The 27,553-nt window shown below is 38.0% G+C and overlaps 1 protein-coding gene across 1 annotated transcript in view; it reads right to left on the reverse strand.

Annotated features, from left to right (window-relative positions):
- Positions 1 to 2,724: 2,724 nt before the first annotated feature.
- The window catches only part of MGC147600.L (RAS and EF-hand domain containing L homeolog), a 54,362-nt gene continuing 29,533 nt past the window's right edge, over positions 2,725 to 27,553 (reverse strand). The window contains exons 6-17 of the mRNA XM_018242302.2: positions 19,810 to 19,925; positions 19,646 to 19,714; positions 18,020 to 18,104; positions 16,758 to 16,837; positions 15,184 to 15,418; positions 12,525 to 12,671; positions 10,395 to 10,542; positions 8,660 to 8,741; positions 6,853 to 6,967; positions 5,583 to 5,702; positions 4,858 to 4,934; positions 2,725 to 3,254 (exon numbers count right to left, since the gene is read on the reverse strand). Of these exons, the coding sequence (XP_018097791.1) occupies positions 3,146 to 3,254; positions 4,858 to 4,934; positions 5,583 to 5,702; positions 6,853 to 6,967; positions 8,660 to 8,741; positions 10,395 to 10,542; positions 12,525 to 12,671; positions 15,184 to 15,418; positions 16,758 to 16,837; positions 18,020 to 18,104; positions 19,646 to 19,714; positions 19,810 to 19,925 (1,383 nt within the window). The 3' untranslated portion in view covers positions 2,725 to 3,145. The remainder of the gene's footprint in view (positions 3,255 to 4,857; positions 4,935 to 5,582; positions 5,703 to 6,852; positions 6,968 to 8,659; positions 8,742 to 10,394; positions 10,543 to 12,524; positions 12,672 to 15,183; positions 15,419 to 16,757; positions 16,838 to 18,019; positions 18,105 to 19,645; positions 19,715 to 19,809; positions 19,926 to 27,553) is intronic.

The raw sequence follows: 27,553 nt of genomic DNA on the forward strand, positions 1-27,553 counted from the left end.
TATAGTTGTATATATATGTAGACAAATGACCAGCAACACCGAGATATTTCATGAATAGTTCAAGTGTATTCAAAAAAAACATGCAAATTTTTGAATACACTTGAACTATTCATGAAATATCTCGGTGTTGCTGGTCATTTGTCTACATAATTGATTTCTTTACCTTGCACCCGAGTCTAAACATCAAGAGCGGAGTGCTGCCCACATGGTCTTATTAGTTGTATATATATATATATGCAAATGTAATTGAAGTTCATGGTATAAATGTAAATGCATGGTATAAATATACATAATTAGGATGTACATTATTTCATATACTGCACTCCTTTCAGTTTGGAGATATATATATATATATATATATATATATATATATAGTGAATAAAGTTCCCCCTCTTGTAAAATATAAGGATATTATAAGTTACCGAGGAGTTTCATGATAATATAAAAACATGAGACCGGAGGCCGAGTGTTTTTATACAGGTAACTATACAAGGTATTATACAAGGTAACTTCTAATATCCTCATATCCTTACAACAATTTTATTATAATACACAAGTTTCAGTGAGTCATGTGACAGAAATGTTGATTTAGATTATCTGGATATAAAAGAGTCTATGGGAGATAACCTTTCAATAATTCGGAGTTTTCTGGATTATAGGTTTCCAGATAATGAATCTTATACCTGGATATTTGAAGCTATTACTTCATATCTATCACATATATATATATATATATATATATATATATATATATATATATATATATATATATATATATATATATATGTGTGTGTGTGTGTGTGTGTGAAATAAACACATTTTCAGAATACATAATGAGGAAAAATGTGAAGCTGGTTAAATAGAGTTACCATTTAAAATGCATTACCCTTACAGTTGAGTGTCCTTAGCTGCCAAAGCGTGTGTTTGATTATTTCTGGTTCTGCTGAGTTATTAATGACCGTGGATATACTCATAAATAACAATCTGAAGCCACCTGTGCTGTGCAGTTCTCATCAGCCACAGTAAATGTGCAAACACAATCTTGTTATAACTCAGATGGGAAAGTAAGGCACAGCACTGAAAGCAAATAGCCCTTAACCGACCATGATAAAGTGATGTTATCAGAGTATGCAATTTAAAAAATAACATGAAAAATGAGGACCAATTCAAACTTGCTTGTTAAAGACTCCATATTCTCATTGCAGCTTGAATAAAATATTTATTCTGCAGTAGAAAAAAAATGGATCAATATTTTTAGAGGTTACTGGTTAACCGCATGAGTGCCAGAGACGAGTGTTGGTCTGTGTTTTAAATATAAACATTTAAATGAAATTAAGATTTAACCAGAGGCAATGGGACCTGGGGGATTATTAGCACAGACTCTCAGGGGCAGATTTATCAAGGGTCGAAGTGAATTTGAGGGAATTTTCGAAGTTGAAAAATTCGAAATTCAAAGTAATTTTTTGAATACTTCGACCATCAAATAGGATACTACGACTTCAAATTTACTTCGACTTCGATTCGAAGTAAAAATCGTTCGACTATTCGACCATTCGATAATCGAAGTACTGTCTCTTTAGTAAAACTTCAACTCCAATACTTTGCCAACTTAAACCTGCCGAAGTGCTATGTTAGCCTATGGGGACCTTATTGAAATTGCAATTAAAAAGTAGCTTAGATTTAGCCATACTATAAGCTAACTTAAAGGTGAATCACCCATCTATAGGGCCCACAAATGGACAAAAATTGGTGAGAACGTATCATTGAATTGATGTGCTCTTTATCTGACTACCCCCAATGGGCCTCAATGTATGTGATTTGGCCCTGCACTTGGGTGGCCAAATCAGGTGAGGTTGCCAAATGAACGAATCAGAAAGTGTATGGCCACTTTTAGTCACTGTTGTACTACAGGGGTAGTAGCATTTCCTTTCAGAAAACAAGCAGGGATTGTACAACCAAAATTCAAAAGACAAATAGAATGATCCTCAGTTTTACCCTATGAAGGGATCTCTTGAGCAAAAGTTCATTTTTATCCAGTATGTAGATTAGCAATAAAGTCACTTGCCCTGCACAATATTCATCACACAAATGTAAAAAGATGCAAAACCTGGAAGCAGAGGCTCTACAAGGGAACAATTTATACATATTTAGATAGGAGTCTGCTGACAGAGATAATATATAGGTATAATTAATGCCCTTGCCCACAGCTTTCCTACATAACAATTTAGCATAGAACGTGAAAGCTCAAGCGTCATGGTGAGATATTTACCCTTTTCTATACATTCACCCTTAACGTGCCAGATTCTGTCAAATGTTACTGCATCTGAGCATCTGCTGTTGCCATGACCAGTGGTTCAACATGCTGCTCACCAACCCCTTGGATGTTACTCCCACTTCCCTGAAAGTAGGAGCTTATTTTTGAATTCCAGGCTTGGAGGCAAGTTTTGGTTGCATAAAAACCAGGTGTACTGCCAGAGACTCCTATAGGCTGCCAGTTCACATATGGGCTACCAATAGCCAATCAGAACCAATATTTAGCACCCCAGGAACTTTTTGCATGCACTTGTTTTTACATTTGTAGGGCAAGGGATTTTATACGATTTCACTATGATTGGCCCATTATGATTACTTGAATAAATTGTTATTTTATAACATTAAACAAAAAGTCCTTGTGTGTGAACTTTGAGCAGTTTAGTAATACCATAAAATAAAAAACAAAACAAATTTCAACAAAACAAATGACTTTAATAAATTATGCGTGAGATGGATCTCGTAATTTAAAAAAAATTGAAAGACTTTCACATATTACTTGGGAACCCAAATAGTTATTTGCACAAAACCAAGAAGCTTATAAAGTCACACTTATAAATAATAGATGTAAAAAAAAAAAAGAGAGCGATCACAAGCACTTTGAAACAGCACATGAAGCTGGGAAATACTTAGAATATTTATTATCAGTTGTATTGCCCGTGCGTCCAAAAGGTGTACTGTATGCAGAAAACACAAGCCAAAGCGTAGTGTATACGGCTGGAAAAAGATAAGAGAAAGCAGCAGAAATGGCAGGTATTGCTTATGTACAATCTAAATGCTGTCGCAAGTGACATTCTATGGCACTAGAAGGCTAATTTGTTGAGAACAGGAAAGTCTAGACATTACAGCAGTTTTTCATTTGGGCTGGTTTTTTGCTAATCGCGGCAGAAAGATTGGTAACGGAACCCCTGTCATCTTCGTTGTCACATCGCTTCCTCACCTCTCTAAAGAAAGAAATAAAAAGAGATGTGAGTTTGCAGTAATACACCATCTAAGCCAGGTATAAGAAACCTGCTGCTCTCCAGCAACTGTTGAATTACAACTCTGCTTTTATCATCAAGCACCCGGGGCTGGTTGAGAACGACAGCAACTGTTGTTTGACAATTGCCACAAGTTACCTGCTGCTGAACTACAAATTTCTGAGTCCTGCAGAGAAGCCTACCTTTCATCCTTATTGCAGCTGACCATTTAATCACCTTCGCTAGAGAAGTTGGTGCTAATATAATACAGAGAATCAATGAAGAACTGAACGAAAAGCAAGATTGTGCAATGACAAAAGTGTGGCTTGCGCTTAATTGCACAACTGAAGGAGCTATCTTATACTTTCTCCCATAAGACTATCCCTAAACAAGGTGATTTATACTGATACATAAATCACCTATATGCCTCCTGGTGTACCAACGTGAATGGATAGTTATATTTTGTATATGACTTTATGAATTCATAATTTCTGCATTCTGAATATAATTTCATATCATACAGGTTTTGCTACTTGCAGGGGAGGGGACGAAGTGCAAAAACATGCAAACTGACATATATGACTAATATTTACTGTTGTGTATCCTGACAAATATTTTTCTGTGTATTTTTGTATCCTGTTGTATAAGGCCGATGTCACAAAGGTGATTCAGGGTGCTTTTTTGCCAGTGGCATAACTATAGAGTAAGCAGACCCTGCGGCTGTAGGGGGGGGGCAGGAGTGTAGAGGTCCTTATTAATGAGCAATTTTAACATAAGCAAACTTATCAAAATGTAAGGTCCTGAATTTAATTTGCTCTGGGGCCGAGTAACATTTAATTACGCCACTGTTTGTTGCCCAAGCAATTGGAAGCTCAACAGACAAATAGAATTGCTCCTTTTATTTTCTAATGTAGTCGGCTGAACCCATGGGTGCATCTGTGGGTCAGAAGTTTGTCCCTGAGCATTTTCAAGCAATAATTGTCTGACCCACAACTGCACGCAATGTGATCCAAAGCCTTTGATGCCCAAATCTGAATACAGGCTTGGTGACAAAATTACCTGATGACCCCCCCCCCCCCCCGTGTGCCATTGCCTTAAAAGAGAAGGAAAGGATTTGTGCACTAGGGGGTGCCAACTGCTAGGCATCCCCAAGTGATTGTATTGACTTACCTGAAACCCTGGGCTAGTGCTCCTATCAGCGGAAAACTGCACCTGCCCGGGGTTATACCAGTATGCACTGCCGGTGCCATTTTCTGCTGATAGGAGCACAGGCCCAGGGTTTCAGGTAAATCAATACAATCACTAACATTTGACACCCCCACAAAGCCTTTCATTGTCCTTTTTTGCTAATTGGCTATTTTGGATAATAGCCACATCCCCTAGTTACATCCATGATACAAAGTTAATCCTGAATTTGAAACCACAATGACAAAACATCATAAATTTAACACTCCACTAGCAGCACATAATTTGATCTGTATGGATTGACAAATCAATGTATACTTCCACTATTTATTTTCTTGTGTATCCCATTGCAGGAACACTGTTCTGCAACTGTCCCTTCACAAGTAACATCCAGGGTACCTACCGAGCAAGATGAAGAACTGCCTCAACAATGTTTGATCCTTCTTTGGCACTGGTTTCACAGAACAAAGCACCATATGTCTATATAAAGAAAAAAATATATAAAAAGATCCACTTCATTAAAAACTGAAATAGGTCATAACAAGTGCAATTGTCAGAAAGAAAATGCTATACCTATATCTTATAAATTGCTTTAATGTGTCTCCGATAAGCTTCCAACTGTGGCTAGGCTAAACTGAGAAGTTATTCCCATTATAATTGCATTCTTTATAAATTGCAACAGTTTAGTGCATTCATGAATATGAATGCGTGTGTATTTAGCTGCAGAAAGATTACACTGGATTGCTGAAGTATGGATCACATAATGATATATAGAAATACTTGTATACTGGGTATTTGTTGTGTGTGTATTGGACACCAAACTCTTTCAGTGAGTGTCACCTTCTGGGCACAGTTACTAATGGTACTATATTTTCATGTATAGAATAAGCTGCACTTTATCCAGTAAGAATCCCTTGACATTTGTTATAAATGTTTAATTTCTGACTGTGAAGTGTTGAAAATAACTGAGATACTCTGATATCAGCTACAGCCTTTATAGGAATAGATCCTAAGTATCACTAATGAGAGCTTTTTTTGTGACTATAAGTTTGTTGTTGGAAAAGAAACGGTGATGCTGAATTGCACACAATCAAAACATGTGAGCAGCCATTCTAGATGAACACTTACCCTGGATAGCTTTTCTCCATAGTTTGTTGACACACATATATTCCCTTGTTCCGCCATTAGCTGTCTGAGATCTGCTTTATTTCCAACCATCATGATGGGAATGGTTTCACTAGTAGCATCCTGTTAGATAAAATCTTCCGGTTACTTACTAATGCAGTGCCAGGGAAGTACTGGTTGTTAATGCAGGGGAACTTTCAAGAGGCTGAAGAAACTGTCACAGTAGGTCAAACTATGACTTTGGTGGGCGATATCAGGCTGAACCGATCGCACGCCCTAGGGCCCAACGATTGGATCACAGTGTATGGGTGGTCGGATCGAGGGCCGCATCAACGAACCGATGAAGTCCTCGATCCGATGGAAATTTTAAACCTGCCTGGGGGCCTTTACTCTGTGCTATCTCTGGATATTTTCCCTAATGTTAATTCACAAGGGACCTACTTTCATTCACACCTGAGGGCTCATTTACAAAGATAGGTGCTAAATTGCACATAACAACCAATCAACAATCAGTTTGATCAGTTTACTACCCATTAGAACATGAAAGGTCTGATAATTGCTATGGGCAATTGCACTTGCCCTCTAAGATATACAATATCCACTTATTTTGAGGCTATAGTCCTTATTTAAAAAATCAAACACACTGTGAAAAGTGGAAAAAAGGCCATAAAATAGGACATCTTTGTAATTGCATTTTGGAGTCCTGGCACTGGTCTCTGCACTCAGCACCAGATATTTTATCCAGTATTCATTGCAAAGCACAGAGTCCAGTGGGAGCTTCTAAAACTAAGGAGCACAGTCCCTAAAAGTAGCTGTTGCCAGGCAAATGACAGAAATATAATCCAAATATAATTATTATATTCCAAATATAATTCTGATTTTACTATATACCGCCTATTCTCTTTTAAACATCTCAGAAGAGTCTCCTTTCACTCTTGTATTATTTAAGGATTCTTATAAATACAAAAACCTCATTACTGGCAATAAAAGAATGCTAGTTCCAACCACTGCTGTATAAACATATTTACAGTATATATATATTAGAATAGAAAAATCTGTTTACATATTGCTTCATTTAATTTACATGAAACAAATAATCCTGAAGAGTTTTCACTGACATATCTTACAACATAAACTCTTCTCTCAATGCATTAAAAATCTCCATAGAAATAATGTAATGTGTGGAAACATTTCGGCCCAGCATTCAGAACACAAAATGTAATTTATTTTCTGATGACAATTTTAACAATGAAAGAATTAAATGCATTGTTACCTCAATCATGTCTATCCATTCCCTCACATTCAGGAAGCTCTTCTCACACGTTACATCATATAGAAGCAGAACACCATCAGCTCTTCTAAAATAGGATTTTGCAATGCTCCTAAATCTAAAAATAAAATTAAATGATACTTATTCACATTTTAGAAATGAATCTGGGCAACAATCATAAATCTGAACAAAAAAGTATCTAAAATTCTAGATATTTAAATAAAGGATCATTAAGGAGCTACTTATCATGTTACATCAAACTGCTGCAAGTTTCTTAAACCTGTATGTAATTGTTGGCTGCCACTTAACAAATAGTAATATCTGAAGTGCTATTTCAATTATAATTTTTGTTTCACTTTTAAAACCCATACTTTTAAGACCATTGTTGCTTCAACGTGTGCTTGTGAAATTGAGTGCTTGAATGCATGAATATGTTACAGGGGTCCTTAAGCCACCAACATACCTACTGGTGCTGGGATGGGAGTAAAGGGAACCATACACGGGCCGATAAAAGCCGACAGACCGAGTCGGCAGCTTATTGGCCCGTGTATGGGGCGCTCCGACGGGCCTCCCCGATCGATATCTGGCCGAAAGTCGGCCAGATGTCGATCGGACGGGACAAAAAATCCCGCCGGATCGCTCCACATTTGTTCGTTGATGCATTCCTGCGATCCGACCACCCGTTAGCCATTTTTAGGATCCAATCGTTGTGCCCTAGGGCCCACGATTGGATGAGCCCCATATTGCCCACCTTAAGGTGGGCATATCGGGGAGAGAGTTCGGCTCGTTTGGCGACATTGCCAAACGAGTGGATCTCTCCGTGTATGGCCACCTTAAGACAGGGAATTAATTACTACGAGAGGTAGAGTTAAGGGTTCATTTATTACCTTTCATGTATCACCTCCCCATATTCACTGGGCAGGTAATAAATACTGATATTAAAAATTAAGTTGTAGATTCAGGGCGATTCAGGGGCATGCTGCTTTTCTCCTTTTCTGTATAAATAGGGCACAGATGCCTGAATGTGCCAACTCAGAGGTGCAAATCTTCATAGAGCCTGTTCTTAAATACCTTCCTAACTGCAATTCCTAATCTGTCCATTGGAGGTAAGTGATGCTATTGCTCCTAGCAATTAACACATTTAGGAGAATACATATTCCCTATTGTTTTATCTTGAGTGCCCTTACACGATGGAGTACTAGGCTGAATAGGCTTTTATTTGGCTAGGCCTATTTATTTAAGGAGCAAATACAAGACACCAGTGAGACTTAAAACCCTTTCCCTTTCATTGCCTAGCAATTATCTTGTAAACACAAGGGAATGTGTAAATAAATAATAAATAAATAGATTAATAAACACATTAGGTAACTGCCTAAGTCTACTTACAAAAAATGTTGTAACATTCCAAAACAGAGAGAGTGGAGCTCACTGCTGTATTTGTCTGTAATTAATGCTATTGGTACAGCACAGAGCTTAACTAAAGAAGCAAAATAAACAGATAAACACACACACATTTATATCAAGTAATTGCCACAAAAACTAACTTGCTAGAGCATTAGTAGTAGCTTGGAAGTTTCTCTACAATGGAGAAAGGCCCAAATTTAATCACCTGAGCTTGCTTTTCTGTTGTGGTCGCTTTCATGCCATAGTTATTGCAAACCTTGGAACAATAAGCTTCCCTAAATGCAACAGCCCACTTTCACAGCATTCAAAATCAATGAACCAATGGCTTGTTAAAGCCCAATAATTCTGTGTACAGCTCTACATAGAATCCTTATGTCAATTAAGAATAATATAAAATATACAATACCTTTCTTGACCTGCTGTGTCCCAAAGCTGCAAGATTGTTGGCTCTCCATCAACAACCAACGTCTTCATTTGAAAATCAACTCCTTTTAAGAAAAAAATATATAATGGCTGTTAACACACTTCTAGTTTCTGAGAGTTCTAATGAAGCTTAATATTTATGATGTAAACGTGAGTAAGTGAAACGTCAGCAAGTGACATGAAAACAGAAGGGAAACAAACTGAAGCTCAGTGCCTGTACAAACACTGCTAATCTGCAGAAATCTTGAATCTTTCAGAAAGAAGCAAATTTTTTCATAATTTTTAAAAGAAAAACTCTTGCAAAGGGGGGGGGTCACAGATAGCAAACCAATAATAAGATCTTTTTCCTTATTATGATCTTTTGTAAGGTACAGATGTAAATTTAGACTTAAAGCTGGTTCAGTGGAATGCCAAAAGAAGCCAAAGAATGTACAAGATAAATAACTGGAAAATTAGACAACATTTAAATGTACGTTTATATTGTCATAACATTAACATTTATATGAACATATTTGCATATTTTGATTAGACTCTACCAATGGGAATAACAATGTAATTATGATCCCTAATTCCCTAGTGTACAGCAGGAAGTAATTAGTAAGTTAGTGGAAATATACACTGTATATTATTTCTGTTAAACAGCTAGTAAAGTATGAGAAACTAGTGCCCCTCAGAACCATAGAAAAGGAGCCCTTATATAGTAATCTGTAAATCCTGTTCATCAAGCTGGACAGGCCCACATTTAAAACTTTGAAATTGCCAAAGCACCGGAAGAAGACATGAAGACCTGGAAGATGGCTGCCGTGAACAGTGATCCCTGAATCTGCACCGAGGGGTAATCAAAAAGTTAGGGGCATTTCCACGGGTTAGCAGCTAGACTGGGGGGCGGAAGGAGGGGGGTCTACGTAGGGTAGGGTTTTTTTTAGTTAAGGGTTGAATTCTCCTTTAAGGGTCGAATTGAGAATTCAAATTTTTTTTATGGTCAAAACTGTCAAATTCAACTAGGGAATTATCCAAACTCGATTAGAGTTTTTTGCCTTACTGACATTCGAGTTTATTTCTGAGAAACAACTCAAATAGAATTTGGTCAAATTCGAATTGAATTAGATTCGAGTTTTCAGGTCGGTAAAATTAGTCCAAGTTTTACATATTAAATTCTTTTAATAAATATCCCCATTCGAATTTCAAGTAAAATCAAATTCATGTAAGTTAAAAAAAAAACATGAATTTGAAATTCGACCCTTGATAAGTCTGCCTCCCATTGTCACATGAAATAAGCCTGCCCAACTTAGTGGATAGGGTTTGAAGCTAAGCCTTTGAAGTTGCTAACTTTTGTGGGAGGTTCAAATGTAGAGTAATACATTATGGCAGCATCAAGTTAAATGGGATTTACAAGAAAAGGAAAGAAAGAAAGGATAGGGAATAGTAGCTCAGTGTTGGGAGATGTTGGAATGTTTAACCATAAACACACACAAACTTACTGCACTTTACTCAATTCTGAATAAAAAGACAGATAGATAATATATAGATGGTCAAAATAAATACTGCAGGCAAAAAACAGTGTATTCATAAAGAAATGGTAATGGGCAGGGAAACATAAGTTACACCAATCAATAGGTACAGTGCAAACAAAAGATTATGGCTAGAGATATCAAGAGACATGAATAGAAAGACAAAGTATAGGTGACAGCAACAGGTAGATGTATACTAACACATACCTAAAGTGGCACTTGTGTTTCCTCTGAACTCATTTTTACAAAGTCTCATCAGAAAGCTTGACTTTCCAACAGCTGCGTCTCCAGCCAAAACAATCTTATATGCCTTCTCTGCATGTGGATATTTAGGCACTTTGTCAACATTTTCTGCCTGAGATAAAAGAGAAAATATATACAATTAAATGTGAAACTTACTATTAATATATAAAGGGGCAAATTTGCTATTGAAGCAGATAATGGAGTGAGTGCACTGTATAAAATGAAACCACATTTGTAATGTCAATGGCACTGTGCCATCTGGTTTACAACATGCCTGTATTGTTTATAGGAAAATTCAGCAAATATCTGTTTGGCTTCCTTAAGTTATGGGATTTGGAACCAAACAGCTAACATGTATTCAGAGCTCTGTTTGTTGATGTAATCACACATGTAGGCAGACAGGTTTACCCACGCTCATTCAATTTCTTCTTTAACAGATGTTACAGGAAGTATTCCAGGAATCCATCATTCCTACACAAATCAACAACTTTAAAACTACTGAGATCCGTTCTTCAGGCAATCACAAAAACTTGCACCAATGAAAGCTATTAACTGTTACAGTTCATATTAACAATCGCAAAATAAACAGGGGGGCATCTAGGCACTCGGAAAACTCCACAAGGGCCACCAAAAATAGTATAAAAATATTGCTTCTTGTAGATTTATTTAAAAAAGGATCAGTATCTCCATTGGCCCTACACATAATCATGGGTGATTAAGTGCCCTGGGGGGCACAAATTGCTATGCTCTTTTATCAACTCCCACTGACACAATATCTATATAGTATATAAATGTTCCAAAAAGTAGTGGACTTTACACATCTACACTTCATCTACTCCTGGAGGTACAGCTTATACAAAAATGTCTGTCTTTCAACAAATGAATTACAAAATTTTAATGGTGGTATTATCCCATCCCCTCCAAACTTAGAAGTTTTTCCCCCAAACTTCAGATATGTGATGTAGAAAGATAGGATCGCCATACTTCACATCCTTTAGGACTGCCCTCTCTTGAGTAATTACTGGACTCATATTATTGCCTTATCAGGGAACATTTTAAATAGAAAACTGGGTAAAGACCCTGCATATTTCCTCTTGTTCCATATCGGGAAATCAACTTCCTCCTGATACACATTTATAAAATGCAGAAAGTTGAGCTCTCCTGATCTATCCTTCTCTCTCTCAGACTATTAAGACCTTAATGAATACTATGAACTATGAATACTTTAAAGAGGTGGCTGCCTCTGCTCCAATAGAAATCAATCAGGCATGCCAGTAGGCACCTTTTGAGGTCTTAATAGTCAGAGAGAAAAGGAGAGCTCAGAGGCTTCATACTAGACAAAGGAGTGGCTAAAACAGATGCCATTCAGCTGCTTGTAATAAAGAAAAAAACATAAGATGCAATGGAGGGAGTATTTATAGTAATTTTAGGGGATTTTAAAATAAAAAAAGGAATTTTAGGGAATTTTAAAATGAAAGTCTTACTTGTCCTTTAATATAAACAAGCTTTGCGAATTGGAAAAAATGTCAACAGACATGCAAAAAACATCTTACACAGTAGTTTGGCAGCTGGATAGCTGCACTTTAAGGACTTTAAGGATATCACTGCAGTAGTTTATTGCAACAGGCTGTTAGACAACCGGACCTGGAATATTTTGGGCATGGCGCCCTTAATCACGTCAGGCCCTGTTGTATAACAACCTGTTGCAATGAATTACTGCTCTTTTAACCGGAGTGCCACCTTGTGCTTGAGAGGAATGAATACGGCTGGGATGCTGGAGGATGAGCACCCTGTGAGTCTGTGGTACACTGTACACTGTTAGGAGCTGCATTAGAGGGGATAGCAGATGGAGGGTGGGTCTGGAGTGTTTTTTATTGCCTGTGTATAAAACATTATTCTAACTGGACAGGCTAGATCACCAGACTGCAAAACATTTTTTTCTTTCTAACTCCACCTTTCCCCTACCTTACATTCCCCCCACTCCATAACACGATATTGTGCTACAGGGAAAAAAGCTGTTAGAAAAATGATCACTTATAAAATATATGTACAAAAATAATATGTTGCTAAAAATATAAGTGTGCCTCTGCTTACACTGGTTACATTTACAGACAATGCAGAGATACATTTTCTTGATGTTGATGCCCCTGAGCTGCTCCTGCTAACAGGATTTGATGGCTTCCACTCATGAGTACCACCTGTATCAGGCGCATAGGATTCTTCATCTCGGATTTCTGGAACCTATGAGAGAGTAATATAATATCAGAGCAGAGCTTAGCGTGGGCTTATCCTCTACATGGGCTCAAAGTAGTGGGATTACATCTATATATCATTATTGAGCTAAGTGCTGCCTAACTGCAAAGGGTCTTTTGAACCGAACAGTACTGAAAGCCTCTAGTCCAGGGGCATGGAAGCATTTTAAACTGAACAAAAGATGCATATCTTTTGTACAAACTATACCAGTATAGTGAAGTATAATTCTAGCTCAATACAGAAAATGCAGTAGGTCATAGTATGAAGCTAAGCACCTATAAAAGGTGACTGGAAAGGGCCGAGCAGATTAGGTGAAAGGCGTCATGTGATTGTGGAGGCAAGTTAAAGGAAAACTATACCCCCCAAACAATGTAGGTCTCTATTAAAAGATACTGAGTAAAACAGCTCATGTGTAAAACCCTGCTTCATGTAAATGAACCATTATCATAATAATATACTTTTCTAGTAGTATGTGCCATTGGGTAATCATAAATAGAAAATTGCCATTTTAAAAAATAAGGGCCGCCCCCTGAGATCATAAGATTCACTGTGCACACATACAAACCACATGTAAGGTCACATGAGCCAATTAACAGACAGAGTTCTGCCTTTTGCTTCCTCGCTTCTTCCTGTTACAGTTAGTGTTGTAGTATTTCTGGTCAGGTGATCTCTGAGGCAGCACAGATAGAGTCACGAAATGGTGGTTCAAGGCAAGAGATGTAAAAGGGCAATATTTATGTAAATATATATTCCAGTTTGGTAAGATTCTTTAATATGTCATTCAATTTGATATAAACTATCTGTTGCTTAAGTATTCGTTTTGGGGGTATAGTTTTCCTTTCCTTTAAGTAGTAAGTAGGTGTGTTTGGTAGGGGATTATTAGCTGCAGGTGTGGGAGGTGAGGTCAGGGGTGGTAAAAATACCAGCATCTGATAGGTTCCTGGTCTCTTGGGACCTGTATTACCTGGAACATGCTACCGCCCCTGCACCCCCTACAATGTTAGTGTTATGATTTTTTTTTATTGTTGATTTTATATAGGGGGTAAATGACACCAAATCAGGGTGGATGGTTGCGATTGTAATGGTAGCTCTTGGGCTAAGGAGACCTGTGGCTAAGATTTTTTTTTTGATGTATTAACCCCTAAATAAAGAACAGTGACCTTTCACCATATTCTAGTGTTGATTAGTCTATATCTTGTGTGTATGTTGGTATTGGGGTGCCCCTACAATCCCATGTGATAATAAGAGCTCATCATATCCAACAACAAGTGAGTAACATATTTCACTTTAGAGTATGCCACTCTTCCACTATAAACCTATAATCCTTTAGTAATGCCCCCTTCTATTTCTTGTATATAGTTTATTTCTGAGCTATAAAATGTATATAGTCTGGAAAATTTGACCCCACTGCAGATGGGTATATTGGAATGTAACAGAATGTTAGGCTAGGACAACAGTGGCAAGTAAGCTGCCAAACCCTGGTGTATCACAAGTAGCTCATTCACCTTCAGTTAAAGGGATTCTGTCATGATTGTTTACTTTTTATTTCTAAATTACACTGTTTACATTAGATTAATTCACTCTACCATTATCTACCATTTATAATTTTATTCTTGAACCAACAAATTTATTTTTTTAGCTGCAATATAGGCAATCATATAAGATCATTGTGCCTGATTCTGAGCTTTAAGAAGGAGCCATCACTTCAGGATGGAACAACTTTGAGACAGTTGTTGTTTCTCCCCTTCTAATTGTACTTCAATACAACCCAAATCTTGATCCCAATCTAGTGGTAGACATGAGAGTAGCATCAAAGCAGGAAAAAGCTGAATTTCTCATTTCTGACTTTTAGCAATGCAAATGAATCCTTCAGCAGAGGTGTCAAGTAGCTTCTATCTGGTTGCCCATTGTTCTGTTGTTAGGCTGTTGGGGTGGGAAGGGAGGGGTTGATATCACTCTAACTTGCAGCATAGCAGTAAAGGTGGCCATACACAGGGAGATGTCATTTGGCGACAAAAGTTGGGCAGGGTATCCCGTCGTATTGTGGCCGCAATCCGACCGGATTTTTTACCCTGCCCAACTTTTGGACAGATATCGATCGGGAATGCCCATCTTTAGAGTGACTGAATTTTATTAGAGCACAAGTCACATGGTACACCATGTGACATCTTGCCCTATGCCAACTTTGATATAAAAAATGTATGTACTCTTTTAAAAACAGATGCAGAACTCTGCTAGTGCAGCAATATTAAATGATTCATTTGATTTTACCTATTAAATAATGTACTATAAACAGATATGTTATGACTTCAGAACAGAGTACAACATTAATATTTGATGCAATAAACAGTATCCTTTTGTTCCATCAACAACCCTGAGGCATATGCAATCAGGCAGTGTGCTAATGTCCCAAAAGCTACAATTTATTCAGTTACATACTCTTATGACAGGGAGCAATTAGTCTGTATTGTTTATCCACAAGGAAATCTGTGATGCTTACATCTGTATCAGACGCATCACCGCCATAGCTATCATGTGGAAAGCGTGACCTTTGGCAAATCCTGGGTGGGCGGTATTCAGCTTCTGAATCATACTCATTGGAGTCTCTCAGAGTGGATAAACCACTGTCTAAGCAGCTCTCAGGCAAGCTGTCAACTTCACCGTTCATTCTCTGCATGGGATCACACACTGCTAAAGAATCATAGTCTTCATCTAAGTATGACGAGCGAGGAGACCTGTCAAGAAAACATTTTCTGCTTTAATGATAAATTAAACACATAAGCAAATACTTGTCACTAATGTGCGGAGATGCTTTACTATTTATATGCACGAGAGAGAAGGGATGCTGGTAAGCTGTTCCTGTGAATAATTACTAGGCTGTTACTGGTAAAAGATCTAATCAGAGGATTGATTTCCCTATACACATCATTATTAATAATTTTAACATCAAAATATTCTAGAGAGAGTAGTGTTTTTACAACCAAAGATAGATGGTTACAAAACATTGTGACATGCTGATAAAGAAAGATATAAAGGATACATGACTGCACCAGTGGTAAGAGCTCACAGCTACTTTTGCAAATAGCAGTATGGATGATTCTCATAAAACAAAGATGTGCAGATTGCTTTCCCTGGAAGACTGCTTACTTAGGAATTTCAGCTTTAGCCATAGAAAATATGCACCATCATTTACTATGTTTTTATCATGTTATACTGTACCCCTGGTATTTAAACTTGAACATATAATTATTAAGTGCATGCACATATATATATATATATATATATATATATATATATATATATATATATATATATATATATATATATATATATATATATATATAGTTATAGTTCAACTATTGTTTCAGCACACCATTCAAAACAACAAAAGTATACCAAGGTGCTCTCTAAATGTGCTTTTCATACAAAAATTGTATATATATATATATATATATATATATATATATATATTTGTTTAGAGTATAGATGCACACCAGGATTTTTACTTAGGTCTTTACAATGGTCTTAAATGAAGACCGAAACGTTGACCTGCTCTATGTTTTAATAATCTTTTAAATAAAAGTATTTTTTAACTTTTTCCAAAATCCTGGTGTGCATCTATACTCTAAACAAATATATATATATATATATATATATATATATATATATATACACAGCAACCTCGTGTTGGTGCACTCAGCAAAAAACAAATCAATGCCTGTGTGCAGGTTCAGATGAACATAATATTAGGCAATTTGAAAAAACCACACCACCCAGGGCTTTATGAAGTGAAAAAAACAAATGTATTCTCAACGTTTCGGCTCTAGAACTCGAGCCTTCCTCCTGAGGACGGCTCGAGTTCTAGAGCCGAAACGTTGAGAATATATATATATAGCAGAGAGCAGCATACAGCTTATTTTGATACAACATATCTCAGACTCATTTGAATTCATGGAACATTTTTAATGTTTTGTAACCAGGCAAATTTTCTTCAAAATATGAATTTGTTGAAACAGAATTGAACAGTTTGGAAAAAATGTAATGGAAAATACAAGCTGAGAAAACAGACTGTACCTGTCATATGGAGAAGTGCACCTATTAAGTTTTGGGCTGTTTCGGGAAATTGTGCTTCCAGGAGATGTATTAATTGTACGCTGAAAGAAAGGAGCATGTGTCTAAATCAGGCATATAACATACATGTTTTATCACGTGTCTTCTAGAAGTCATCTATATTGTTTTACACTGGATATGTTCTACATTGCATCAGTGCAAAGATAGAATAACTGCGCAATTTTAATATTGTAATCTGAGATAAACATAATAAATCATTTCAGCTATGATACTTGTGTTTATATGTGCTGCCAAAAATGCATAAAAATACATAAACACAGGCTATGCAACAGTTTATTTACCATATCCTAAGCTAATGTATAATGTACATGTATTGAGTGATCCAGTTTGATTAGAAGCCAACGTCATGGGTGATATTGCTATGGGATGGAATGGGGGCTTTGCTTTGGGTAGAAGATGTAAAAAGGCTTTGCTCCATCACCTCAGGGACACCAAAAATTAAGGTTACACAGCACATAACAGATAAGCCCTGTCCAATACAAAGGTGTTTTAACTGTTAGCTGCTATATAACCTTTGTATTTTCTCCTTTTCTCAGCCTGTATGGCTGCTCCCATGGCTACACAGCAGCTTGTCTATATAAACTATAGTAATCTTTCTGAAGCCAACACACCAGTTTAACCAATGCAACAGTACATTATATTTTAATTACTTTGATACATTTTCAGTTTTTTGGTGTTACTGTTCTTTTAAATGCTTATTAAAACAGTCCTTGATTTATTTAAATCAATGAATTTTGAAATATTCTAGATTCTAGAGCTTGGTTCTGGATCATCAACAGTCAAGGCTTAATACAGGCCTAGGTGCCCACCAACACACTGTTTGCATCCGTGTGCAGCGTAAAGTGATGTAAACACAGGAACAGAAGCGCAGACATCAATGACATGAAAATGATGCCTTGGCTTCCCATTCAGCATCTTATAACACTCAACCATGGCCAGTAACCACAGACATTAGCAGAGCTCACTCGAAAAGTCTGGATTCAGAAATACTATTTCAACAGCATAAGATGCCCATTTTTGACACTCCCTTTAGAAAAAAAGATTATTTAAACATGGTAGCTGTGTGTTTAATGATGAGTTGTCCCTACAGATCACACAGCACAGCAGATCCGCTCCCTTTCACTTTGTTGTGCAGCAGTTTTTGCACAGTGAGCTCATCATTATTTCTATATGAAAAGCAGCGCATGGCTACATGTCAGACATACCAATGATCTATTGTACTTGATCAAGCTGTTCTCCAGGGCATTTCTCAACCCATCATTACTGTCATGCAGCTTTCGATTTGCTGTTCTATAATCGAAAAAAAAAGAAGGCAAACTGAAGTGTACATTTTTAGTTTCATTACAATTTTGTTTTCACATGCTGAGTAGATATGATACTCTGTGTTGGAATAAAGGAGGAGAAATGTTGAATGCTACCAAAAAAAATATAAAGGCCCTTATACATGGCTGATTATATCTGCATTTGGCATGAGATTTTTCTGCATCAGTTAACTCCTGTGTATACTTGTTAGGCTGACACCGGTGTATGGTGCGGCATTCTCGGACACAAAGGATCCATCCACAAAATACCTTGGCCAAGCAGTTAGAACCGATTGAGTGTTTCACCTAAGGTGCTCAATGTTGTGCCAGCTCAACCTCAAACAACTAAAGTGCATGTAAATGTATGCCCAGATGACACCTTTATGGGTCTTTTACCTTGCAAATGCAAATTAAGTTAATTTAGGGACAATTTACTGACCATGGCCAATCTAAGTTTCTGTGCTTTCAGTATCTAAAATGATATTCTGTGTCTGATATCCATATCAAACTGAACTGAGTTTTTAGTGTCTAAGGGCATAGCTTACTCCAGGGGTCCCCAACCTTTTTTACCCCTAAGCCACATTCAAATGTAAAAAAAGTTGCGGAGCAACACAAGCATGAAAAAAGCTCCTAGAGGTGCCAAATAAAGTATATGATTTGCTATTTAGTAGCCCTTTTGTGGACTGACAGACTAGAAAAGGCTCAGTTTTTGGCAATAAAACAGTTTTTTATGCAACCAAAACTTTCCTCAATGCCTCGAATTGAAAAATAAGCACCTGCTTTGAGGCCATTGGGAGCAACATCCAAAGGATTGGGAAGCAACATGTTGCTCACAAGCCACTGGATGGGGAACTCTGGCGTACTGCATCCACTAAAAATGTAGGAAAACTGTTATACAGCTAGAAGAGGCCTACTTTGTGTTTCTCTGTAAAAAAAAACGGTCTATCCATCATTTTAGCAGGTAAGAGACACTATAAAATAAAAGAGGCACAAAGCTGTTTCTCTGTAACAACACTATGCTATCCACATGGTATTGTTTGAGGATTCATGGAGACCAAAAAAGAATGTCAATAGTGGAAGGTAAGGGAAGCACAGAAGGGGATATTAAGAAACCACTTCTAAACTCACTTTCTGTTACACCATGAATTTCATGAAAGTTATTAGAAAGTCTGAGAAAGCAGGAATGGGAAAAGTCACCAAAAAGTTGCAAAAACTGTGGCTTTTTCATACTGTCGCACAAAAGCCAGCGTCAAAAATATCTGATAACCTCTAAAACCACGACTCAAAGAAAGATCTTCCAGTTGCTGTAAGGGACATCTGCCATTGACGTCTACATGTTTTTGGTAGAGTATTTTCGTATTCGTAATTGTCACAGTTTTTTCACATAATAAACTTTTTCGATCAGAATTAATCGTGGCTTAATAAGTCAGGCCCTAAATGTTATCTGAATAACTGATTGAGAGCAGAAAATACTGATTTACATTTCACAGCCATAATATGCATACATGAAAAAGGAACATGAAAACATACTGTAATATTTCTATTTGTCTTGCCAAGTTATCTCGTTCATCTGTGTACCCCCTGATAATGTCCATGTCTCTGGAAGACAAAAACATAGTAGTATCTATTTCATTGACAAATACCTTATTACACCTTATTAACTTTTTCTTAAAAGTAATAAAGTTGCAAAATACCTTTCAGAGCTCAGGGTCTGATCTGCATAGTCACTTTTTAGTGCATCTAACTCACTCTGGAGAAAGGAAATACTTGTCTGTGCCTCCAGCAGATCCTTTCTAAGCTTCTGATTCTCCTGCAGGGAGAAAAGAACTTTCATCTTAAAAAGTCATAGAAACTTATGCAAAAATAAATGCATGTTCATTATACATGTGGTCTTGTTTATAATGATATAAAAAAGTTATTTTATTTTCATACTAGTAATGTTATTTGAAATGTATTAAATGTACTGTAGTATTTCACTTGGTAAAAAGTTTTACGGCAAAATGGACAAAATATGCCTCGCAGCAGTAACCCATAGCAGCCTTCCAACAACTCTTTTGACAGTTCTTTATATAGGGTACAATGAAGAAACATCACTCCCTTTAAATCACTATAAAATATGTATTGTCACATCTTTGAATCTAATGTTTTGTTTCCAGGGTCGGACTGGGAGGCATGGGGCCCACCGGGGCTACTGCCCCAGGGCCCCCTCCAGCCGCCACTGCCGCTCCGGAGTGCTGCAGGGGGGCTAGTGCGCATGCGCACAAACGCGGTGCCGCGTTTGTGCGCATGCGCGCGGCGCCGCGTTTGTGCGCACGCGCGCGGCGCCGCGTTTGTGCGCATGCGCGCGGCGCCGCGTTTGTGCGCATGCGCAGCCATTGTATTCTACCGCGACCCCAAACAAAGTGGGGTCGCGCCGCCCCACTAAATAGCGGATCTGGGCCGGCGGGGCCCACAAGAGCCCGGGGCCCACCGGGGTTTTTCCCGGTGTCCCGCCGGCCCAGTCCGACACTGTTTGTTTCCCATTCATGATAACGTTTCTGTTAATGAGACTTAACCCTTTAAGTGCCAGCAGAATTTCACATTTTGGTTACGCGAAATGCCAGCCGTTTTTGAAACATTTTGTGCTCTCTCACTTTAGGGGCATTTTCTGAGGGGAAACCTATAGTTTACCTAGGAAAACTATACATTGTTTTTTTCGGTAGAAACTGAGCTTTCTAAATCTGCCGGAGTTTTCATGTATTTCCACCTGTGCAAAAAAATTTATAGTGCTAAATACCAAAAAAAAATGAAAAATTACCATTTTTCATCGTATATCAATTTATACCAGAAAAATATTTCATTTTAGGGATGATAATCCAACTGATTTGGAAAGCCTTATGTCTCTCGAACGTGCCAATACCAGATATGTATAGTTTTAGGGAGATTTAGGATTTCTGTACAGCAAAAACTCCCGGCAGTATATTACCAAATTTTGAAAGCACTAAGGCAGAAAACGGCATGCTTTAGATTCCAAGGCAAAAAATCCTGAAACCGTAGGTTTACCCCAGAAAACCATACATTTTTGAAAAGTACACATTCTGCCGATTACAAAATGGGTAACTATGTCTCTCTACTCCCAACTACCAAACATAAAAGCTTGTCTGAAAATAGCGGTTTTTCAAAAAAAAATTCAAAATTCTGAAAAATCATTTCAAAGGTTTTATTTTGCTGCTCCGCATATCCCAAACTATATTAGGTACCAAGAAAAAGCACCTGAAATATGATTGCCAGGGGTCCACTGAACAGTTTGATACCCATTATGCATAGGTTTACCAAAGTATCTGGCATTTAGAGACACCAATATGAAGTTAGCACATCCAAATTGATCAGGACTTTACTTCAGCTACTGAGAAATCAACACATTGACTGCATTTTTTGTGGGGTAAAAACACAGAAATATATGTTTACCCCCCAAACCCATATATTTTTGGAAAGTACACATTCTACTGAATCTAAAATGGGTACCCATGCCTTTCTGCTCCAAACTACTGAGTCGCAAGGCTTTCCCAAAATTGTCGGTTTTGGTGAAATATCTGAAAATTGCCTCAAACCTTCAACTTCCCAGCACCATATCGCCCATGTATCATTACGTACTAAGAAAAAGCACCCTAAATATGATTGCCAGGGTTCCTCTGAACATTTTGGTGGTCATTGTTCATAAGTTTACCAAAGTATCTGGCATTTAGAGGCCCCAAAATGAAGTTAGCGCATACAAACAGTCCCGTGGGTAACTTCAGCTAATGAAAGATCAACACATTGACTGCATTTTTGTGGGGTAAAAACACAGAAATATATGTTTACCCCCCAAAACCCATATATTTTTGGAAAGTACACATTCTACCGAATCTAAAATGGGTACCCATGCCTTTCTGCTCCAAACTACTGAGTCGCAAGGCTTTCCCAAAATTGTCGGTTTTGGTGAAATATCTGAAAATTGCCTCAAAGCTTCAACTTCCCAGCACCATATCACCCATGTATCGTTACGCACCAAGAAAAAGCACCCTAAATATGATTGCCAGGGTTCCTCCAAACAATTTGGTGGCCATTGTTCATAGGTTTACCAAAGTATCTGGCATTTAGAGGCCTCAAAATGAAGTTAGCGTATACAAATAGTCCTGTGGGTAACTTCATCTAATGAAAAATCAACACATTGACTGCATTTTTGTGGGGTAAAAACACAGAAATATATGTTTACCCCCCAAACCCATATATTTTTGGAAAGTACACATTCTACTGAATCTAAAATGGGTACCCATGCCTTTCTGCTCCAAACTACTGAGTCGCAAGGCTTTCCCAAAGTTGTCGGTTTTGGTGAAATATCTGAAAATTGCCTCAAAGCTTCAACTTCCCAGCACCATATCACCCATGTGTCATTACGTACTAAGAAAAAGCACCCTAAATATGATTGCCAGGGTTCCTCTGAACATTTTGATGGCCATTGTTCATAAGTTTACCAAAGTATCTGGCATTTAGAGGCCCCAAAATGAAGTTAGCGCATACAAACAGTCCCGTGGGTAACTTCATCTAATGAAAAATCAACACATTGACTGCATTTTTGTGGGGTAAAAACACAGAAATATATGTTTACCCCCCAAACCCATATATTTTTGGAAAGTACACATTCTACTGAATCTAAAATGGGTACCCATGCCTTTCTGCTCCAAACTACTGAGTCGCAAGGCTTTCCCAAAGTTGTCGGTTTTGGTGAAATATCTGAAAATTGCCTCAAAGCTTCAACTTCCCAGCACCATATCACCCATGTGTCATTACGTACTAAGAAAAAGCACCCTAAATATGATTGCCAGGGTTCCTCTGAACATTTTGGTGGCCATTGTTCATAAGTTTACCAAAGTATCTGGCATTTAGAGGCCCCAAAATGAAGTTAGCGCATACAAACAGTCCCCTGGGTAACTTCAGCTAATGAAAAATCAACACATTGACTGCATTTTTGTGGGGTAAAAACACAGAAATATATGTTTACCCCCCAAACCCATACATTTTTGGAAAGTACACATTCTACAGAATCTAAAATGGGTACCCATGCCTTTCTGCTCCAAACTACTGAGTCGCAAGGCTTTCCCACATTTGTCGGTTTTGGTGAAATATATGAAAATTGCCTCAAAGCTTCAACTTCCCAGCACCATATCACCCATGTATCGTTATGCACCAAGAAAAAGCACCCTAAATATGATTGCCAGGGTTCCTCCGAACAGTTTGGTGGCCATTGTTCATAGGTTTACCAAAGTATCTGGCATTTAGAGGCCCCAAAATGAAGTTAGCGCATACAAATAGTCCTGTGGGTAACTTCAGCTAATGAAAGATCAACACATTGACTGCATTTTTGTGGGGTAAAAACACAGAAATATATGTTTACCCCCCAAACCCATACATTTTTGGAAAGTACACATTCTACAGAATCTAAAATGGGTACCCATGCCTTATTGCTCCAAACTACCGAGTCGCAAGGCTTTCCCAAAGTTGCCGGTTTTGGTGAAATATCTGAAAATTGCCTCAAAGCTTCAACTTCCCAGCACCATATCACCCATGTGTCATTACGTACTAAGAAAAAGCACCCTAAATATGATTGCCAGGGTTCCTCTGAACATTTTGGTGGCCATTGTTCATAAGTTTACCAAAGTATCTGGCATTTAGAGGCCCCAAAATGAAGTTAGCGCATACAAACAGTCCCGTGGGTAACTTCAGCTAATGAAAAATCAACACATTGACTGCATTTTTGCGGGGTAAAAACACAGAAATATATGTTTACCCCCAAACCCATATATTTTTGGAAAGTACACATTCTACGGAATCTAAAATGGGTACCCATGCCTTTCTGCTCCAAACTACTGAGTCGCAAGGCTTTGCCAAATTTGGCGGTTTTGGTGAAATATCTGGAAATTGCCTCAAAGCTTCAACTTTCCAGCATCGTATTGTCCATGTATCATTACCAGCATAAAGCATCCTAAATATAAACATAGGGGTCTACTAAACAGTTTGATGCCCAATATGCATAGATATACCAAACTATGTGGCGCACAGAGACCCCCAAATGACAATATGTATAGACATTTACACGGCTGACGCGCTGGCTGCTGCAATATAACCACTCGGTGTGTGTATTATGCGACATTAGACCACCTAACAGTACAGAGACCCCAGAAAACCATATATTTTCAGAAAGTACAGATTCTGACGAATCTAATATGGGTAAATAAGTGTTTCTACTGCAAACTGCCAAACTGAAAAGCAATGCTGAACATAACGGTTTTTATCAAATTTCTGAAAATCGTCACAAAGCTTGAATTTTACCCCATTATATGCCCCACATTTCGTAACTTATCAGCATAAAACATCCTAAATATGAACGCCAGGGGTCTACTAAACACTTTGATGCCCAATATGCATAGATATACCAAACTATGTGGCGCACAGAGACCACCAAATGACAATAGTGTATATACATTTTCACGGCTGACGCGCGCTGGCTGCTGCAATATGAGCACCTGGTGTGTGTAATATGCGACATTAGACCCCCCTAACAGTACAGAGACCCCAGAAAACCATATATTTTCAGAAAGTACACATTCTGACGAATCCAATATGGGTAAATATGTGTTCCTACTGCAAACTGCCAAACTGCAAAGCAATGCTGAACGTAACGGTTTTTATCAAATTTCTGAAAATCGTCACAAAGCTTGAATTTTACCCCATTATATGCCCCACATTTCGTAACTTATCAGCATAAAACATCCCAAATATGAACGCCAGGGGTCTACTGAACACTTTGATGCCCAGTATGCATAGATATACCAAACTATGTGGCGCACAGAGACCCCCAAATGACAATAGTGTATATACATTTTCACGGCTGACGCACTGGCAGCTGCAATATAAGCACCTGGTGTGTGTATTATGCGACATTAGACCCCCCTAACAGTACAGAGACCCCAGAAAACCATATATTTTCAGAAAGTACACATTCTGACGAATCCAATATGGGTAAATAAGTGTTTCTACTGCAAACTGCCAAACTGCAAAGCAATGCTGAACATAACGGTTTTTATCAAATTTCTGAAAATTGTCAGAAAGCTTGAATTTTACCCCATTATATGCCACACATTTCGTAACGTATCAGCATAAAACATCCTAAATATGAACGCCAGGGGTCTACTGAACACTTTGATGCCCAATTTGCATAGATATACTAAACTATGTGGCGCACAGAGACCCCCAAATGACAATAGTGTATATACATTTTCACGGCTGACGCGCTGGCTGCTGCAATATGAGCACCTGGTGTGTGTATTATGCGAGATTAGACCCCCCTAAAAGTACAGAGACCCCAGAAAACCATATATTTTCAGAAAGTACACATTCTGACGAATCCAATATGGGTAAATAAGTGTTTCTACTGCAAACTGCCAGACTGCAAATCAATGCTGAACGTAACCGTTTTTATCAAATTTCTGAAAATCGTCACAAAGCTTGAATTTTACCCCATTATATGCCCCACATTTCGTAACTTATCAGCATAAAACATCCTAAATATGAACGCCAGGGGTCTACTGAACACTTTGATGCCCAATATGCATAGATATACCAAACTATGTGGCGCACAGAGACCCCCAAATGACAATAGTGTATATACATTTTCACAGCTGACGCGCTGGCTGCTGCAATATAAGCACCTGGTGTGTGTATTATGCGACATTAGACCCCCCTAACAGTACAAAGACCCCAGAAAACCATATATTTTCAGAAAGTACACATTCTGACGAATCCAATATGGGTAAATAAGTGTTTCTACTGCAAACTGCCAAACTGCAAAGCAATGCTGAACATAACGGTTTTTATCAAATTTCTGAAAATTGTCAGAAAGCTTGAATTTTACCCCATTATATGCCACACATTTCGTAACGTATCAGCATAAAACATCCTAAATATGAACGCCAGGGGTCTACTGAACACTTTGATGCCCAATTTGCATAGATATACTAAACTATGTGGCGCACAGAGACCCCCAAATGACAATAGTGTATATACATTTTCACGGCTGACGCGCTGGCTGCTGCAATATGAGCACCTGGTGTGTGTATTATGCGACATTAGACCCCCCTAAAAGTACAGAGACCCCAGAAAACCATATATTTTCAGAAAGTACACATTCTGACGAATCCAATATGGGTAAATAAGTGTTTCTACTGCAAACTGCCAGACTGCAAATCAATGCTGAACGTAACCGTTTTTATCAAATTTCTGAAAATCGTCACAAAGCTTGAATTTTACCCCATTATATGCCCCACATTTCGTAACTTATCAGCATAAAACATCCTAAATATGAACGCCAGGGGTCTACTGAACACTTTGATGCCCAATATGCATAGATATACCAAACTATGTGGCGCACAGAGACCCCCAAATGACAATAGTGTATATACATTTTCACAGCTGACGCGCTGGCTGCTGCAATATAAGCACCTGGTGTGTGTATTATGCGACATTAGACCCCCCTAACAGTACAAAGACCCCAGAAAACCATATATTTTCAGAAAGTACACATTCTGACGAATCCAATATGGGTAAATAAGTGTTTCTACTGCAAACTGCCAAACTGCAAAGCAATGCTGAACATAACGGTTTTTATCAAATTTCTGAAAATTGTCAGAAAGCTTGAATTTTACCCCATTATATGCCACACATTTCGTAACGTATCAGCATAAAACATCCTAAATATGAACGCCAGGGGTCTACTGAACACTTTGATGCCCAATTTGCATAGATATACTAAACTATGTGGCGCACAGAGACCCCCAAATGACAATAGTGTATATACATTTTCACGGCTGACGCGCTGGCTGCTGCAATATGAGCACCTGGTGTGTGTATTATGCGACATTAGACCCCCCTAAAAGTACAGAGACCCCAGAAAACCATATATTTTCAGAAAGTACACATTCTGACGAATCCAATATGGGTAAATAAGTGTTTCTACTGCAAACTGCCAGACTGCAAATCAATGCTGAACGTAACCGTTTTTATCAAATTTCTGAAAATCGTCACAAAGCTTGAATTTTACCCCATTATATGCCCCACATTTCGTAACTTATCAGCATAAAACATCCTAAATATGAACGCCAGGGGTCTACTGAACACTTTGATGCCCAATATGCATAGATATACCAAACTATGTGGCGCACAGAGACCCCCAAATGACAATAGTGTATATACATTTTCACAGCTGACGCGCTGGCTGCTGCAATATAAGCACCTGGTGTGTGTATTATGCGACATTAGACCCCCCTAACAGTACAAAGACCCCAGAAAACCATATATTTTCAGAAAGTACACATTCTGACGAATCCAATATGGGTAAATAAGTGTTTCTACTGCAAACTGCCA

This window comes from Xenopus laevis, chromosome 1L (assembly GCF_017654675.1).
Source record: "Xenopus laevis strain J_2021 chromosome 1L, Xenopus_laevis_v10.1, whole genome shotgun sequence".
Taxonomy (NCBI): Eukaryota; Metazoa; Chordata; class Amphibia; order Anura; family Pipidae; genus Xenopus; species Xenopus laevis.